The sequence below is a fragment of the Euleptes europaea genome, chromosome 3, assembly GCF_029931775.1.
Source record: "Euleptes europaea isolate rEulEur1 chromosome 3, rEulEur1.hap1, whole genome shotgun sequence".
Classification (NCBI taxonomy): domain Eukaryota; kingdom Metazoa; phylum Chordata; class Lepidosauria; order Squamata; family Sphaerodactylidae; genus Euleptes; species Euleptes europaea.
In genome coordinates, this window is record NC_079314.1 from 86453896 (window position 1) to 86471609 (window position 17714).

At 44.4% G+C, this 17714-nt stretch overlaps 1 protein-coding gene across 1 annotated transcript; it reads right to left on the reverse strand.

Annotated features, from left to right (window-relative positions):
- Positions 1-9545: 9545 nt before the first annotated feature.
- Positions 9546-15468, reverse strand: HEBP1 (heme binding protein 1). The gene is made up of 4 exons (XM_056847395.1): positions 15391-15468; positions 11110-11248; positions 10778-10958; positions 9546-9746 (listed from the first exon to the last, which is right to left on the reverse strand). Exons 1-4 carry the CDS (start codon positions 15466-15468, stop codon positions 9575-9577), a joined length of 570 nt encoding a protein of 189 aa, XP_056703373.1. The 3' UTR covers positions 9546-9574.
- Between the last annotated feature and the right edge of the window lie 2246 nt (positions 15469-17714).

Sequence of the window (17714 nt, forward strand, 5' to 3'; positions counted from 1 at the left end):
CACTTTCTATAGATTCCAGCATAAATTTCCTCTGAGTCCAATCCCATGGGATTTAAGTCATGGTAAGTATACTCCAGACTCTTCAGCACTGCTTGATTGATTGCTAATTGCTCATTAGTTTTAGAATAGCAGCTTCTTGCACTAGCAGATCAGGACAGGGAGGCCTCACCTTTGCAACTCCATCCCTAGACAAGGAGAGGACTCTCACAGGGTGTGGCGATCTTAAAAAAGCTGGAAGGTACAAGATGGGGTGGAAGACACAGTCAGATACTGTAGAGGTGCCTCCCTATTGCACAAGCCACAGGCTGTACAATAATTCTAGCAAGCATGTTTTTACAAGATGGATCATGTAGGAACCAAATCCCTGCCCCTCCTCTGTTCTGGGGTAATATTTAATATTAACACCCCTTGTTAAGGGGATCAAAAAGGGAACGGATGGCAAAACCTTATGTACAGCTCACAGCAATGAGCAGATTGTAACAAAGGCAAAGACTTATTATGGAGGTGAATTGAAGTAAATCTCTGCCCTCCCCCTGGAAACCTCCTCTAAGCAACTCTGCAACAAACCAAATATCCTCTGGCTCAATAGTCATCCTTCCCTGGGAAACCCAAGAATATAGAAAGAATCCTGCTGGCTCAGACCTAAGGTCATTTTAGTTCAGCATTCTAATTCCACCTGTGGCTGGCCAGATGCTTCCAGGAATTCTACAAGCACAGCATGAAGGCTAAACCCCTCACCTCTTGTTTCCCACTCCAAATACTTGCATTCATTCATTGGTGTATTACCTCTGCCTTGGAACATGGAGGCTCCAATTACCTATCACAGCTGATAGCTGGTGATAAACTTGGGAAGGGGGGAATTATATTCTGAACAATGGTGAAAGGGGGGGGGGAATGGAGCAAAAAAAAGGTTGAGAACCACTGCTTTAGGAGATATCTCAGCCTGCATAACTCCATGGAATTGTAGAAGGTCAGTGCCAAGCAGGCTGGCTGGGCAGGGAATGACAGTAGGGTGGGAAATTCTTGGAGATTTTGGGGGTGGAGCCTGAGGAGGGTGGGGTTTGGAGAAGGGAGTGTCCAATTTGCCAAAGCGGCCATTTTCTCCAAAGGAACTGATCTCTGTTGCTGGGAGATCAGTTGTAATAGCAGATCTCCAGCCACCACCTGGAGGTTGGCAACCCTAAATGACAGGTGCAAGCCATCCCCTTCCCCCATGGCAACTTCTGCTCATTTGGGGTCCCAAGCAACAGTTTGGGTTGCTTGGCAGGCCAACTGGCTGTGGACATGAAGGCACTTAGCTGCAGTCCTCTTTTGCTCACACATTACTTGCTAGCGAATTGGACAAAGCTTTTCAGAGGTGCATGACACAGGAACGGATTCATCATGTTGGTTCACATTCAATAAAAGTTATGGGTTGTTGAACAAAAATTATATCTGGTAGACCAGTGAAACATGAACTGTGCTCCATGTTTTGGGCAAAGCATCTTCCCAGTGTACATATCTATTCAGAGCAGGTGCTTGCACAATGGAGAAATCTACTCTTCTGCTAAGGAAAACAAATGGCAGATGCTGATTAAGTAGACCAAATAACTCTAAAAAGCTCCATCAAGTGAAAATATTTTACAATTAAATCGTAGACTGTGTGTACAAATGAGGCTAGACAAATTGTTCCACATCAAGCAATGTACGAGAAATGCTGTGAGCTGGAGGGCTGCTAACAATCTGCATATTGTAATTGTGTGCAGTGGACATGATTTGCATTTCAATAACATGAACCTGGCGGGTGCCACACTATGGCAGAAGGACATGTCGCTCATGTTGTGTGATGTGCAAGAAAGATAAATGCTCTTTAACTACCTCAAAGGAAGTACACCGAATGCAGAGACTCCCAAGCCATTCTGAGGTACTTGCATCTTTCTGGGAGTAATGAGTTCAGTGCTTCTCCTGTGATACTTGAAGAGAAAATTCACTTGGCAGCGTCTTAGATTTTCATCCTGGCATTGCTGCACACCAGCAGGACACGTCAAGCAAACAAGAAGCACTCTACTCACGTGTGCTGCGCAGACAGGATGTGTGTATGTGTGTGTGTGTGTGTGTGTGTGTTAAGTGCCATCAATTCGTTTCCGACTCATGGCGACCCTATGAATCAATGTCCTCCAAAGTGTCCTATCCTTAACAGCCTTGCTCAGATCTTACAAATTGAGGACCGTGGCTTCCTTTATAGAGTCAATCCATCTCTTGTTGGGTCTTTCTCTTTTCCTGCTGCCTTCAACTTTTCCTAGCATGATTGTCTTTTCCAGTGACTTTTGTCTGGAGCCAGCATGGTGTAGTGGTTAAGGGAGGTGGTTTGGAGCGGTGGAGAACCGGGTTTGATTCCCCACTCCTCCACATGAGCAGCGGAGGCTAATCTGGTGAACTGGATTTGTTTCCCCACTCCTCCACACGAAGCCAGCTGGGTGACATTGAGCAAGTCACATTCTCTCAGCTTCACCTACCTCACAGGGTGTCTGTTGTGGGGAGGGGAAGGTGATTGTAAGCCGGTTTGAGTCTCCCTTAAGTGGTAGAGAAAGTCGGCATATAAAAACCAACTCTTCTTCTCCTTCTCATAATATGTCCAAAGTATGACAGCCTCAGTTTAGTCATTTTAGCTTCTAGGGTCAGTTCAGGCTTGATTTGATCTAAAACCCAGTGATCCTATGCCATAAATCAGGGCCATACAAAGAGGGATGCAAGAAGCATCTTGTGGGATCAGGCCCAGGGGCCATCTAGTTCAGCATTCCATTTGCCACAATGGGCATCTGGATTCTCTCAGGCAAGGCAAGAAACCAATGGCTCCATTCAGTTGTTTGTCCTCAGCATCTGGTGCTCAGAGGTCCTCCCATCTCTGAACATGCAAGTTCCATTTGGCTACCACCATAAAAAATAGGATGGCCCCAGTCTGAAGAATGGAGGTAGCTAAACTGTAAATGTGGCTTCTGGGACACTTTCTGCCTCCGTAATTAAGAAGGAAGCCATAAGCACACACTTGAAGGTAACTATAGCAGTCTTATGAAAAATTAGGCTGTGGTCCTAAGCACAGGATCAGAGGATCATGTCTATTATATTAGGTGCTGTGGAACACAGGCAGGATGGTGCTGCTACAGTCGTCTTGTTTGTGGGCTTCCTAGAGGCAAATGCTTGGCCACCGTGTGAACAGACTGCTGAACCTGATGGACCCTGGTCTGATCCAGCAGGGCCTTTCTTATGTTCTTATGATGTAACCATTGCTGCCCTCAACCATAAGCCTGGTGGAACATTTCCATCTTACACACCCTGCAAAACTGAGCCAAATCCCACAGGGCGCAGGTCTCATTAGATAGAGTTCCACCAGGCTGGGGCCAAAGCCGATAAAGCTCTGGCCCTATTCTTAGGGATGGGGATAATCAACAGATTATTTCCTGCTGATTGTAAAGCTCTCTGGGGGTATATATGGAGAGGCAGTACCACAGATATAATGGTCTCAGACCGTTAAGAGCTTTGAAGGTTAGTACCAAAACCTTAAACTTGACCTGGAATTCAATCTGGAGCCAGTGCAGCTGGCGGAGCACTGGCTGGATATGTGATGGCCAAGGGGTCCCTGTCAGGACCTGCACCACTGCATTCTGGACCAATTGCAGTTTCTGGATCAGCCTCAAGGGTAGCCCTGCATAGAGCTAATGACTCCAAATGTCCCCAAAAAGACTCTGTGCATCTTTTCCAGTGGCAAGTTGTCCATGAACCAGGATCCTTTCAGATGTTCCCAAATCCAGAAGATGGTCTGTCACCTACATACACCCCTGTAAAGGAATACAGGAGTGCACCATCCCAAATATCTACTTGGTTCTTTGTCAGTAATTTTGACACTTAAAGTATTAGTTTGATCTGCAAAATGATACTTAATTCTGATGTATGGTAGCTACACCCATATGGATATAAAAAGCAGATTTTTCTTTAAAAAACAACAACCATACTTAATAACAGTCCATCAAATCCATATTTAGATTCAAAATTGCATAGTAATTCAGAAGCTGCCACAGGCTTTATCAAATATGCTGAGTGATCTGTTCTGCTGAAATTCAACCTATTATTTAGGTACTTTAATATATTTCAACGTCTATTTGAAGAAATAGATTTATGGTACAAAATTATCCGGTGCTTAAATGTAACTGACAGACCGTCAGTTTCTACTGATGCTTTCCATCTCTGTTAAGAGTTCCCTCTCACATGCGACGAGGACACAGAGAAAAAGAAGAACACGCTGTCAAGTCACGACTGACTCATGGCAATTCCATCTATGGGGCATTTCAGGTAAAAGATGAGCTTATAGTAACCCCAAGTCTTCCTGGGTGGTCTCCCATCCAAGTATTAACCATGACAAACCTTGCATAGAAGCCAACGCATCCCCCTATTTTTGCCCTCAGCACTGATGTTCTGAGCATTACTGGAGGTTCAATTTAGCCATTGTGGCTAATAGCCATTGGTAGACCTGTCTTCCATGAATATGAGCACTCCCCTTTAAAGTCAGCTGAAGGCAGATCAGTTTAAAGTTATTATATCTAGGGATGCCAGCTCCGGATTGGGAAATACCTGGAGGTTTTCTTGGGCAGAGTCTGAGGAGGGAGGGGTTTGGAAAGGGGAGGGACTTCAATGCCATACAGTCCGATCGCCAAAGCGGCCATTTTCTCCAGGTGAACTGATCTCTATTGGCTGGAGATGAGTTGTAATAGCAGAAGATTGCCAGCTCGTACCTGGAGGCTGGCAACCCTAATTATATCAATTACAAGGAAAGTGGATAGACATTTTATTCATTTTAGCTCTGAGCCCAGTTCGCTGGGAATGAGGGTGGGATATAAATGTAAGGGAATTAATGAATAAATAAATAAATGAATAAAGGAATAAATAAATAAATAGTTTTGGATTCATTGTGCTGTTTTTTTATTGTTTTTATACTTTATTCTATTCTCTACTTGCTTTCGTTGGTTTTAATGGTAGATATCATTCCACCCATGCGGCTGAGATGAAATTTTCAAGAACTCTGCTCCTTACCCAATGATCTTCCTCGATAAATTTCAGACAGAAATAAGAGAGATTCATAGGTTAGTTCATAGGCTATTGAATTTTTCACTTGCCAAATGGGCACAGAGAGTTGTGACAACATGGGCATGTTAATTTCTTCTCGTTTCCCACAATCCTCAAGGATCTTTGTTCTTCCCTTTTGCTGCTGTGCTAACTGCCTTTCTTCTAGAGGGTACATGTGCGCCTCTTTCCTTCTCAATGCACTGCCTGTCACAGGAAGGTGTAGCTTTTGCCTCTTTTCCCCTCCCACAGACTGCAGCCTTGCTTGGATTCCAGACAGTACAAGCAAAATGCTTTGCCCCGTGCTTTGCAGGCACAGCACCAGAGAACAGAACAGCAAGGAAACAGGTTTATACAGAATTTTTTTAAAAGTCCTCCCCAAACCACTCATAGTCTAGCAAGTGGCAAAAAATGCAAGTGCTGTGCACAGAAACAAGTATCAAGATGATCCTCTTTTAATCACAATTTTTTTCTAACTCTTTTGATTGGAATATACAGATTTAACTCTCTTGCCTTGCTGTCTCTCTTGCTGATCTTGGCTTTTTTTGCAAAAAGCAGACAGCAAGTTTCCAGAATGTCTTCCAAAGATGTATGTAATTTCTAACTATTAAAGGGTTGGATCCAGCAGTACCCTTCTCTTGGCAGGAGGGCTCTAGCAAAGGAGTACTGCACTAAAAGTCCATCATATTCACTTTAGTTCCCTTTCTATCAGTGCAAGCGATTGCACAAACCATTCCCAAGATGAACTATGCTCCCTCCTCCTCCAATCCAAATTAAACCAAAATGTTGAAAATGTTATTGATCACAGAGGACTCTTTTTGGGAGGTATACTTGAAAACCGTTGCAGATGCAAATATTTTATTGCACCATGCCTTTACAGAAGTAGCCATCATGCTGTATTTGTAATGAAACTATGTTTTAAAATATTGTCGAAGGCTTTCACGGTCAGAGTTCATTGGTTCTTGTAGGTTATCCAGGCTGTGTGACCGTGGTCTTGGTATTTTCTTTCCTGACGTTTCGCCAGCAGCTGTGGCAGGCATTTTCAGAGGAGTAACACTGAGACACTATCCTTCAGTGTTACTCCTCTGAAGATGCCTGCCACAGCTGCTGGCGAAACGTCAGGAAAGAAAATACCAAGACCACGGTCACACAGCCCGGATAACCTACAAGAACCAAACTATGTTTTATTTATGAAAATTAAATAGCATTTCTTCTTGAATTTCTCATGCTGTGACACACACATGCACACAGTAATATTAACAAATAGTCTTGCATGAGATCTGGCATAAGAGGTCATGGAACAGGGCAAACTTTTGATTACATTCCACTGGCAGTTCATAAAACTTCAGCTCATTCTTTTAGCAATCAGTATATTAACAGTGCAATCATAAGCAGAGTTACACCCCTCTAAGCCTGTCTTAGTGTCTAACTCTGCTTAGGCCTGCACTGTTAATATATTGATAAGGTGATATTACTGGGATTTTGACTAGCTAATTTCCAAATGTGAATCCCTATACATCAAATATACATCAAATACATCCATAGACATCAAATAGTAGACAATGCTACTAGTATTCTCACAGTGCATTCCTAAGAACACTTTCCTGGTAGTAAGCCCATTGAATAGAATTGAGTAGGGATGTGAGAATACTAGCTTAGGACTGCTGTCTTGTTCAAGTATCTTTCCCAGAAGAAAATCTCAACATCCAACTTGCAACCCAGGGCCATTTTATTGCCATATTTTAGTGCCTGCCTCCCCCTCCCTATTCAAGTGGATTGAAAGTACATTATTTGGCGTGTGGGTTAAAGTGCTGGGAGATACTTTGAGGGACATAATGAAGAGAATATGGATATGAAAGGACAGAAGAATGAAGAGCATAAAGGCAGGAGAAAATTCTCTGCCACTGACTTTTTCAAACAAGTGTCTGCTCACCAGCACTTCCCACTGACACAGGTTCAGCTGCCCTTTGTGTTCGCCCCTCATTTCAGAGGAACAGAATGTCTTTGCAATAATAATCAGAGACAGACAGATGGAATGGAACCAGGAGAATTTGCACATGCCTAGAAGCAAAAGAGAGAGAGAGAGAGAGAGAGAGAGAGAGAGATAAAGGTGAGAAGGTGCAGAGTAGGGAGAAAGAGAAGACGAAGGTGCGCAGGGGAGTGAATGAATGAATGAAAGAGACTTGACTCCATGACCAACAGAGACTAATGCTTTGATCTATTCCTTTTATTTAGCGATGCACAGAACAGTTTGTACTGACACAGATTCAGCAGAATCGTATGCAAGGAAAGCAAGGCACATCCACCCTGCTGTGCTGCCTGTCAGTTGAAATCAGGCATGTAGAACTGCAGCCATTCAAGACACTGCTGTTTTCTCAGGCAGGCTGCAGGGACATCGCTTGTCTTCCCAGATGATGTTATTCCAGCACTTTTGTTGCCAAGAAACCCCATTTCCCAGTGCTAAAAACACCAGCAGTAATTGCCGGGAAGGTGCCAAAAATGTGGGAAATACATCTACTGCCACCTCTATTTCCCCTTAAAACCAGCTTTTCATGGTTTTCGCCCCAGCAGGACAAATAGCAACAGAGGTGGGAAGAGGGAAGGTGACTGATATCAGGGACATTTTCTCTGAGTTGCAGAGGGAAAAGGTTAACCTCCTCCCTCCTCCGGCATTTCAGCCCATATCATGGTATTTAGAAAAAACAGAAATGCCAGAAACTCCTTTCACAAATCTTCTGCACCTTTTCTAGTTTGGCCTAGAGATTCTTGTCCAAACAACCACAGCTATTCTGTGGGTTGGGTTGTGGGAATGAAAGTTGTTTTGGAATTCTGGCACCTGAAGGACTGTCCCTCTAGCATCACTGTCAGGTGCATCTCTTATGCCTGCATGTATTCTTTGGCATGACCTGCAAATTTCCAGCTGCTCTTCTCTCCTCCCTTCTTTTATTGGTGTGCTATGCACTGGCCCTCTGTAACTTGCAGGTTGTACACAGCACATTCCTGAGCCGCACCAGCGGCCAGGACGAAAGGCCTTTGGAGGCCTGTGAAGGCCTGCGCCGGCGCAAGGGCCCACAGTGCCGGCGTCCGGGTGGTGTACGCTGGCGTTTGTGGCCCCAGCGCCAGTGTGCAGGGCTGGCCACCGGCCGCCAGCTGCTGCTGTGGCCGTTAGGTGGCCTCCTAAGCCGTTACAGCTTGGGAACACCCCCCTTTTTTTGGCTGAGATACGCCACCTGTCCCACTGCCTCTTAGTACACCAAAGTGAAGGTATCACTTCTCATGGTTGGAACTGGTAAAGCAGTAAGTGGGAGAAGCTTTATTTCCTGGACAAAAGACTAAAGGCAGCTGCATATTGACCAAAACATCTTTAGCCATGTGAGTCTTCCCCAAATTTTGTAAAGCACAATTTCTCAGAGCAATTCCCCTATATGACAGCAAGCAATGGCGGATGTTGCCAAAGTCATAGTTCCAACTCATGTTAACACCGCCAGTCCGAAACATTTGTTTGCCAATGTTGCAACCCAAAGGAATTGGCTTCAAAACCTGATTTCATTTTTGCCATCTTATCCCAATATGAGGTGGCCTTAGACCATGTTTGTTTAAATTCTTCCATATCATTTCCATGCAAAAATTCTGTTAATCTGGCCATCCTCATATATAACCAAAAATGGCAAAAATGGATTTTATGATGTTATTTAGTGAGTTATAGAAAATAATTTTTAAGTAAAATTAAACTTCAGACAATTGATTAATAAAACTACCAGACACTTCTTCGGAAGTCTGGTGATGGGTCACTTGTTTTTTTGGTGGGTGGGGGAGAAAGGATATTTTTGAATACTTAGATTGATGACTGTATTGAATATTGATGTTGTACAATACCCTTCTACACTTTTCTTTTTTCTTTTTTTGATAGTATTGTATTTTCTTTTCTTTTTTCTTTTTCTTTTTCTCTTTTGTATATTGTATGGTTTGTTAAAAATTCAATAAAAATTATATTTAAAAAACCTGATTTCAGTATTAAAACATTCATTTAGGCAGTTTTGTGAATATGTTTTTGGTGTAACATCACTGTTACAGAATAGCTGAGCTATTCTGGCACCATTTTGGAGATTGGCTTGTGGAGATGACTTGGACTAAAGACAGAAATTCCCTCCCATTCCAGGTAATTGTAACAGGTTGGCAAAGCCTGCAGGAAATGCCCATCTGTTAACAGATGTCGGTTTTGCTGGCTTGTAAATACAGCTGGCTTAGGATCCCCTTGGGCAGCTTTGGGAGAGATGGATCTAACACTGTGAGGCTGCACATAAAGGGGCAGTAAGAACGTGTTAAGCAAGAATTATGGCTTTTTCGGATTACTGATGTGGCAGTTATTTTTATTTAGATTTGGGCAAGTGGTGTAATGGGGACATCTTTGATTCACTGGCATGGATGCTTTGAGTCCCTGACAGTGAGCCAGAGAAACAGTCAGTCCACACCCGGGTTGTCATTTTTTCAGAAACCAAACCTCATTGCGTCGACCGTAGGGCTTCATGGGGGGATCATAGCCGTTGCAAAAATAGAAGTCTTTGTGGAAAGTTGCCTCATTTCCTAAGGTAGAAGTCAGCTTGGCTGAGTAGTTCACATAATCCACTTCCTTGGCATAGCCTCCAAATTGCCTGGGAAACAAGAAAAAATAAATGGAGGCTCAGGATGAGTGGACCCATCCCAGAAAGTAATGTTAGGATACAAAGAAGGAAAAGAGCAACACGTTTTATTAAGTCAGCTAATGATAACAAGCACTTTTGTAAAATAGAAGAAGAGTTGGTTTTTATATGCCAACTTTCTCTACCACTTAAGGGAGCCTCAAACCGGCTTACAATCACCTTCCCTTCCCCTCCCCCTCCCCACAACACATACCCTGTGAGGTAGGGTGACTAGCTCAAGGTCACCCAGCTGGCTTTATGTGTAGGAGTGCGGAAACCAACCCGGTTCACCAGATTAGCGTCCGCTGCTCATGTGGAGGAGTGGGGATTCAAACCCGGTTCTCCAGATCAGCCTCCATCACTCCAAACCACCGCTCTTAACCACTACACCTACTCTTTGCATGGATGTGGAATTCTGGGCACAACAACTGATTCAGACACCAGATCTGGGTGCCACTAAGAATAACAGAGTGGGAGATAGAGCAGTCTGGTCTATTGGATGCAATTCTCTCTGTCAGAGCTACTTGATGCAATTCCACTTTCAATCTCAGCCAGAAAGGCAGAAAATCAACAGAATAAATAAATACTAAATAAAATCCGAGAGAGGACTTGGGGAGGGTAATCATCCAGTGAACGGGGATCTGATTTCCTACCTCAGGCACCTGGGACTGAATATTGGTACCAAGGCTAAGTACCAAGTCTCTGCTCCAAGGAATTTACAGTATAAATTTCAACAGTGTGAGCACAATAAGCATTAAGTCATACATTAATGATTACCAAAAAAAATTGCCCTGCTGTGTGGGTTACTTTAGTTCTTGTGGTGGTGGGAATCCTGCTTGATTTGTGCTAGAAAATAAGCGTGATTCATCTGTCTCTCAGCCAATTAGGAATTCTGTCTATTGCCCCACAGTCAGCCATCTCATAGCTAGCTCAGTAGTGGAACTCAGACTGCATCTTGGCATATAACCCACCGGTACCAACAAACTCTGGCTTGGGAAACCTACGTGGAGTAAACAGTCATTCCTTCTCTGTCTTCAATCTGGATGCTCTCATCACTGGGCAATGGAGGATTGGCCTGGAACTGGCTTGGAATGCGTAGCAAGACTTTAATCTTCTGTTGCAATGACCCATCTTCTCCAGGAAACACAGTGGTGCACACGGGAGCCATCATTCCCATCCCAGCTCCTAAAACAGAAATAGATCGCAAAGCCACTTTTGAAAGCAGCCGTGATCATGAGATCTCAGCTCCCCACACCACGCAGCTGCCATGTGCTGTAAATGAACAATTCAACTGTATGAGTTGAGGAAAATCAAGAAGGCCCGAAAAGATTCTCACCCTGCTCGTTGCTTCCTCCAACGTATTTGAGGAGTTTCAGAACTGCTTCTCGTAAGGCCTCATCAAACGGCTTTCCAGTGAGCTCAACAGCAGCAAATTTGCCACCATCATACTCCCGTTCTTCATATGCTACATCATCCTGATAGTACAAACAGTTGGGAATATCTCTGTTAGATTTGCAAATTGTCCTTTCTGAAGGATTCAGAAAGCTCCACAACATTTTTTAAAATGCCCACTAAAAGACAAAACCATGTATCTAGCTGACGGCACAATCCTATGCAGTTACTCCAGTCTAAGCCCATTGAAATGAATGGGCATAGACTGGAGTAACTCTCCTTAGGATTGTGCTGCAAGTAATAAAAAAATAAAAATTTACCCCACATATCTCCAGCTATTAAGTACATGCCCAAACGAGAGCACTTTATAAGGCGTTCAGAAAAAGCTCATGATGAAATGGTTTATAAAGAAAATTCAAGGTATCTGGCACACCTTTGAGGGGAAAGCTGAGATCTATTTCTGAGGAAGAGGCTAGAGCCCCCACACTTACTGCCAAGCCAGGCTATGATTTTCAAATTGTTGTATATCTTCTAAGTTGCATCTATAACACATCAAGAATAATTTGTTGCTTGTAAGTTTATATTTGCTTTCATTATTTAAATGTAATGTGGAAAGCGATAAAATATTGATCGGCCTGCAGCGCTAAGCCCTGTTGTCATCTTTCCAATAAATATGGTCGGGTAGTAAGACATGATAAACAACTTGTTTGGGCTGGGCTTCTTAAGACCTGCCGCCTGGGGAGAACAGTAGGTTTGATAAGCAGCTGAGAAGATACCGACAAGGAAAAACACACACTGCATAATCCATGCTGCTTTGGGCTATTGATTATTCTGGAATGTCACAAAATTTATGACCACAATATGCTTTCTCTCCCTATTTGAGCAGGTCAGTATGTTAAAACTGCAGCTTGAAACAGTTGCTGGCAAAAGAAGTGTATATCAAGAATCCTAGAAGTCGAACAGTCCGGCGTTATGCCTTCAGAGACGAACTCTTTTAGGTCTGGAATGTCCAATAAATTCCTGACATCTTTTTGACAATTAGATCTTTCAGAAGCTGGAAGGAAGAACAAAGGGATTGACTCTCCTTGACTTGATGCTAACCAATAGGGAGCACTTGGTTGATGGAATGAAAGAAGCAGGAACTTTGGGGGAAAGTGACCATATCATGCTGGGATTTTTTATTATATTGAAAGAGAAAGGTGGATGGAATCAAACAAGCCCCCTAAACTTCAGGCAATCTGATTTTAACAAAATCAGAGAAATGCTAGGCAGGATTCCCTGGCTAGATAATCTGTCCGCTAAAGGAGTCCAACAAGAGCTGGGCTTCCTAAAGGTGGAATTACTAAAGGCAAAATCGCAACCAGTACTACTGATGAAGAAAATGGGAGCTGTCAAAAGAAGCCGATAAAGGTGGAAGTGACCAGGTGGAAATAAAAAGGGACATGCATAAGAAATGGGGGGAGGGAGAGGTAGTAGGTGTATCTAGTGTCAAGTTGCTCAGACTCAGGGCCAAACTACTGCGTCTCTGAGTCCGCCACAGGGACACAATGCCATTTTAGATTCCTGTACAGCACTCAATCCTGCTGGAGACTGCAGCACATGGGGATGAGGGACTCCTGTCCTCCCTGCCCCCATAATGCCATTTTCAAGAGCCGCTGTTTTAGATCTTGAAAGTGGCACCAGGAGGGTGGGACAGGAACCTCTTATTCCCCCTCACCGCAGACCCCAGAAGGAGGATCTTCCCCTCAACATTTTTAAACGTTAAAAAAAGTACCAGAGACACAGTATCATCTAGTTTGGCCCTCACAGGGACAGTGTTGGCAAGAAAACCACAAAAAGGACACTGAGAACCACAAAAAGGGCTTTTCACCTGGTGTGTTTGAAGGACGATGTTAGGCCCACTGCTGAGTGAAGATGATGAAATGTTAGCAGGTCACAGAGAAAAAAGATGGAAGCACTCAACTCATTTTGCCTTTATCACCCCTGCCCAAAAAAAGGTGAATTGGGTGCAACTCTGCAGAGGCAGTATCTGTGGTGAGGGCTGAAGCTCAAAATTGCTAATAAGTTGATCGGGGAATACCTAGCTTCTTTAAATGAGTTCCAGTCTTCAGGGCCAGATAAACTGCATATTGGAATAGTAAATGAACTTGCTGCTGTACTCTCAGAAACCTCTGGCTAGCATCTTTGAGAAATCCCGGGAGACAGGTGAGGTGCCACAAGGCCACAGATGTTACCCATCTGTTATTATGCCTGTCTTACAAAATGTTTAAAAAGCAGGATCCAAGAAACTACACACCTCTCGTTCTGCCTGATACCAGGGAAGATACCAGAACAGATTATAAAGCAATCAGTTCATAAGCATCTTGAAAAGAATGTCATGATTAGGGAGGAGACAACTTGGATTTGTCAAAAATAAATCCTATCAGAGTGCTTTTATCTCTTTTTAAAAATCAACTCACTAGCTTAGAGGTTCAAGAGAATGGTGTAGATGCAATACATCTTGATATTAGCAAAGAATTTGACACAGTTTCCCATAAAACCTTGGTTATGTGAGCTAGATATCAGGTGGAGTAACAGCTAGTTGTAGAACTGTATTCAGAGTGCTTATCAGTGCTTCTTCATTGGTCTGGAGGGATATTTTGAATGGGTTGCTGAAGGACTCTGGTGTGGTGGCATGTTACTCTTCCACATTTTTTATCCATGACCTGGATGAAGGGGTGGAGGAAATCCTTCTCAGATGTTTAGAATATACAAAGCTGAGAGAGAGAGCTAACACCTCATGGTCACCCTTCCAACACTCTGGGTCTTTGTTTTGATTATGCATGCCGCGTCCAACTGTCAGATGTTGCCTCGCTCTCCCCTTGCGTCTCCCCATGTTTTGAGGGACCTGTTTTATCTCGAATTTGAAAACATGGGCAAAACACGGGGAAATCTGCCATGTGGAAGCCCCCTTGTTGCTGGCCCTTTTCTGCAGCTGCACTAGCAAAGGGAAAGCCAAAAAATCCCATCCCCTGTGCACCTGCATCCCCATGCGTGGAAAAACTGAGCTGTTCATTTTTGACATTAAAAGGATACTAACATACAACTACCTTCCTGCTGGATGCACGTGTGGACTCTTGTACATAATTAGTCATAAGGCACAACACTATCAGTGGTATCTCAAACGGGGGGGGGGGAGAAGGTGTATAGAGACTTTGAACTCTCTCCTGGGAGGGGAAAGTGTCTGCAGCACAAATGTGCCTGGCCAATATGTTGCTAGGGCAAGGTCCCTTGCTAACGCACATGATTTAAGAGACACACCCCAGGATTTCCAATGAGGAAATCAAAAGTGTTGAAGACTTTCTATTCCTTGGTTCCATCATCAACCAAAAGGGAGAGTGCAGCCAAGAAATCAGATGGAGATTGAGACTGGGAAGGGCAGCCATGAAGGAGCTAGAAAAGATTCTGAAGTGTAAGGATGTGTCACTGGCCACCAAGATCAGGTTAATTCAAGCCACGGTATTCCCTATTACTATGTATGGGTGTGAGAGCTGGACAATGAAGAAAGCTGATAGGAAGAAAGTAGATTCCTTTGAAATGTGGTGCTGGAGAAGAGTGTTACGGATACCGTAGACTGTTAAAAAACTAATCAGTGGGTTATAGATCAAATCAAGCCTGAACTGACCCTAGAAGCTAAAATGACTAAACTGAGGCTGTCGTATTTTGATCACATCATGAGATGACAAGAGTCACCGGAAAAGACAGTCATGCTAGGAAAAGTTGAGGGCAGCAGGAAAAAAGGAAGACCCAACAAGAGATGGACGGACTCAATCAAGGAAGCCACAGCCCTCAATTTGCAAGACCTGAGCAAGGCTGTCAAAGATAGGACATTTTGGAGGACTTTGATTCATAGGATCGCCATGAGTCGGAAGCAACTGAACACACCCACACTTCAGGATCTCCAGCCCAACTCGCCTGTTGCCCAGCCTCCTCAACCCCCCCCCCTTCGCGAGATTCTCGTGGTGGAGGGCCACGCTTGGGGCACGCGCCTTTCGGATCCCGGCGGCTCTACAAAAAGGAACCCCTTACAAGCAACTTTAACCAGGCTTTGCAACAGCCCCTCCAGCCGGCACCCCGCTCCTGACCCGTGCTCAGCGCCCACTACCCCTCCTTCCTCCTTTCCCCGTAAGAGGGCGAGCAAAACGACCCCTCCCTCCCTCCCCGCCCCTAGACAGCCCTTCCCTACCTTCTCCCCTTTCCTCAGCACCCGGCAGGGCCAAACCTCTGCTGTGCCCAAGAGGGAGTTCCTGATCATCCCAAACATGTTCAGCTTCTCGAGCTGGGACAGCCGCCCGCAACAGCAGCCTTCCGGGCGAGGGTTGGCGCTTGCACCCACAGAGCGCCCGCTCCGCCCTCGCCCGCCCGCTGCGAGACCGCACTGCCCCCAACGTGGGGGGGTGTGTGTTAAGTGCCGTCAAGTCGCTTCCGACTCATGGCGACCCTATGAATGAAAGTCCTCCAAAATGTCCTATCTTTGACAGCCTCGCTCAGATCTTGCAAACTGAAGGCTGTGGCTTCCTTTATTGAGTCAGTCCATCTCTTGTTGGGTCTTCCTCTTTGGATGAGACAATCCAAAATGAAGACCCAACGTGGGAGAGTGATAGAAAAGGGCAAGAGCCCAGTAGCACCTTAAAGACTAACACTAATGTTAGTCTTTAAGGTGCCGCTGGACTCTTGCCCTTTTCTACTACTGCAGACAGACCAACACGGCTACCCACTGGGAATTATCTTCATGGGAGAGGGATGGCAGTGGTTCCGCAGCTGGATCTGCGAGGCCATTTACGCACGGGACGTTTTGCCTTGGGCTTGCCGCTCTCTAGATGCACATTTCCCCCATCGGGATGCTCCAAAAACTCAACAATAAGCCCCCCCCCCCCATGAGCATTCCGATGGAGAAAATGTGCATCTAGAGAGTGGCAAGTCCAGGGCAAAACCTCCGGTGCATAAGTGACCCTAGTCTCGCCCTGAGGCTCAGGCTAAGCCGTCCTCAACTGGAGGGAAGAAAGAAAAGTTGCTAGCTCTTCCATTCAGAAGCGTTCTGACAGGCAGAAATAGAACTGGTGAGACTTTTCCTGACTGGGAGGGAAAGTGATCGTGGATGCTTTGTTTCTTAAATGGATGCACATCAAGTGACTGTCAAAGGCACAGGATTAGGATAAGGTTGTGTGTTTGTGTGTTTTAACTTTGCAGATCAAAACGTTATACTACACACATTACACGACCTGCCAATTCTGTGTAGGGGTTAGCATGTAAAGGTTTCAGGAGGGAAGTTGCAGGACATTCCCCCAATTTGCGCTGTTGCACTAATGGGCCTGGCCCCTAATTGGTATTTTGAACGATACTTTTCATCAAGTTCAAGGATGAAAAGTGATAGTGAAGGAAAGAGGGGTAGAACTATGCAGCTCGCCCCCAAACTGGAAAATAGGGGACGGTCCAGGTCAGGACTAGGATTGCCTGTCTCCAAGTGGAGGCTGGAGTTCTGCCAGAATTACAACAAATCTCCTGACTGCACAGATTGCTTATTTATTTATTTATTTATAACATTTATTCCACTTCTGGAGAAAATGGCTGCTTTGGAAGGTGGAATGCATGGCATTATATCCTACCGAAGTCACTCCCCTCCCTAACCCCCTCTCCCAGGCTTCACCCTCAAATCTCCAGGTATTTCCAAGCCCAGAGTAGGCAGCCCTAAGTTGCTGTAAAAAAAGAACAGCCATGCTGCATTCTGTGACTTGAGAATTTTGTGCTAGGTGTCTATGTTTGTGTAGAGGATGTACATACTGCCTTTGTAAGGACTAGGTCGTATGAGCCAAAATGTGTATTCTGTGGGGGTTTATAGGGCTTTTTTATGGGGCAAGAATGTCCCCAAATTGCACAGATTTCTGACTACTGCACATTTTTAACGCCCCAGTAAAGATAATGCGAAGTGCCTGAAAGTGTTAATTTTGTAGGCATCATTAGCAACCATTCCCTAGCAACAACAATTAGATGTAAGTAAATCCAGAGCAACAGGAACACATGGCAAAAACTGATTATGAGATCAGTTGGGAACTTTCCTGGAACTTGCATGATTCATCAAGTGACTCATGATAATCAAGTGATTCATGGTAATCATTAGAAGAAACGAAATGAGGCCACCCACAGACTAGGTGAGCATTGATACATACTTGAGGGACTCACCAGGTGTGTAGAAAAATATGACTTTGTAAATAGAATTGGGAGATTTGGGATGTTGTGGGCATTTGAGAGTGCGTTGGGAGGGGGAAACCAGACAGAGGTGGGTTAATTGGTCTGTTGAAGCCCTTGAGTGCTTACATAATCATGGAAGGTGAGAGTTGGTCGCATAATAGATACCGTAACCTAATAACAATATAACATTAACATAAACAACAGCAAACTAGCTCAGTTGCCCTCAGTGGGCAAAATATATCACAAGTCCGAAATCCAAATAAGCGACAGAGAATAGAGTCAATTACTGAGAAGATGCTTTCTTCTTCAAATGAAAAATCT

What these genes read in the sequence shown, in the direction of transcription:
- HEBP1 (XM_056847395.1), bottom strand. Translation starts at nt 15,468, where the DNA reads ATGTTTGGGATGATCAGGAACTCCCTCTTGGGCACAGCAGAGGTTTGG. An exon ending in TGGAGGAAGCAACGAGCAGG is followed by an intron (nt 10,959 to 11,109) that starts GTGAGAATCTTT and finishes TTTCTGTTTTAG; the next exon opens with GAGCTGGGATGGGAATGATG. An exon ending in GGAATGACTGTTTACTCCAC is followed by an intron (nt 9,747 to 10,777) that starts GTAGGTTTCCCA and finishes CTTGTTTCCCAG; the next exon opens with GCAATTTGGAGGCTATGCCA.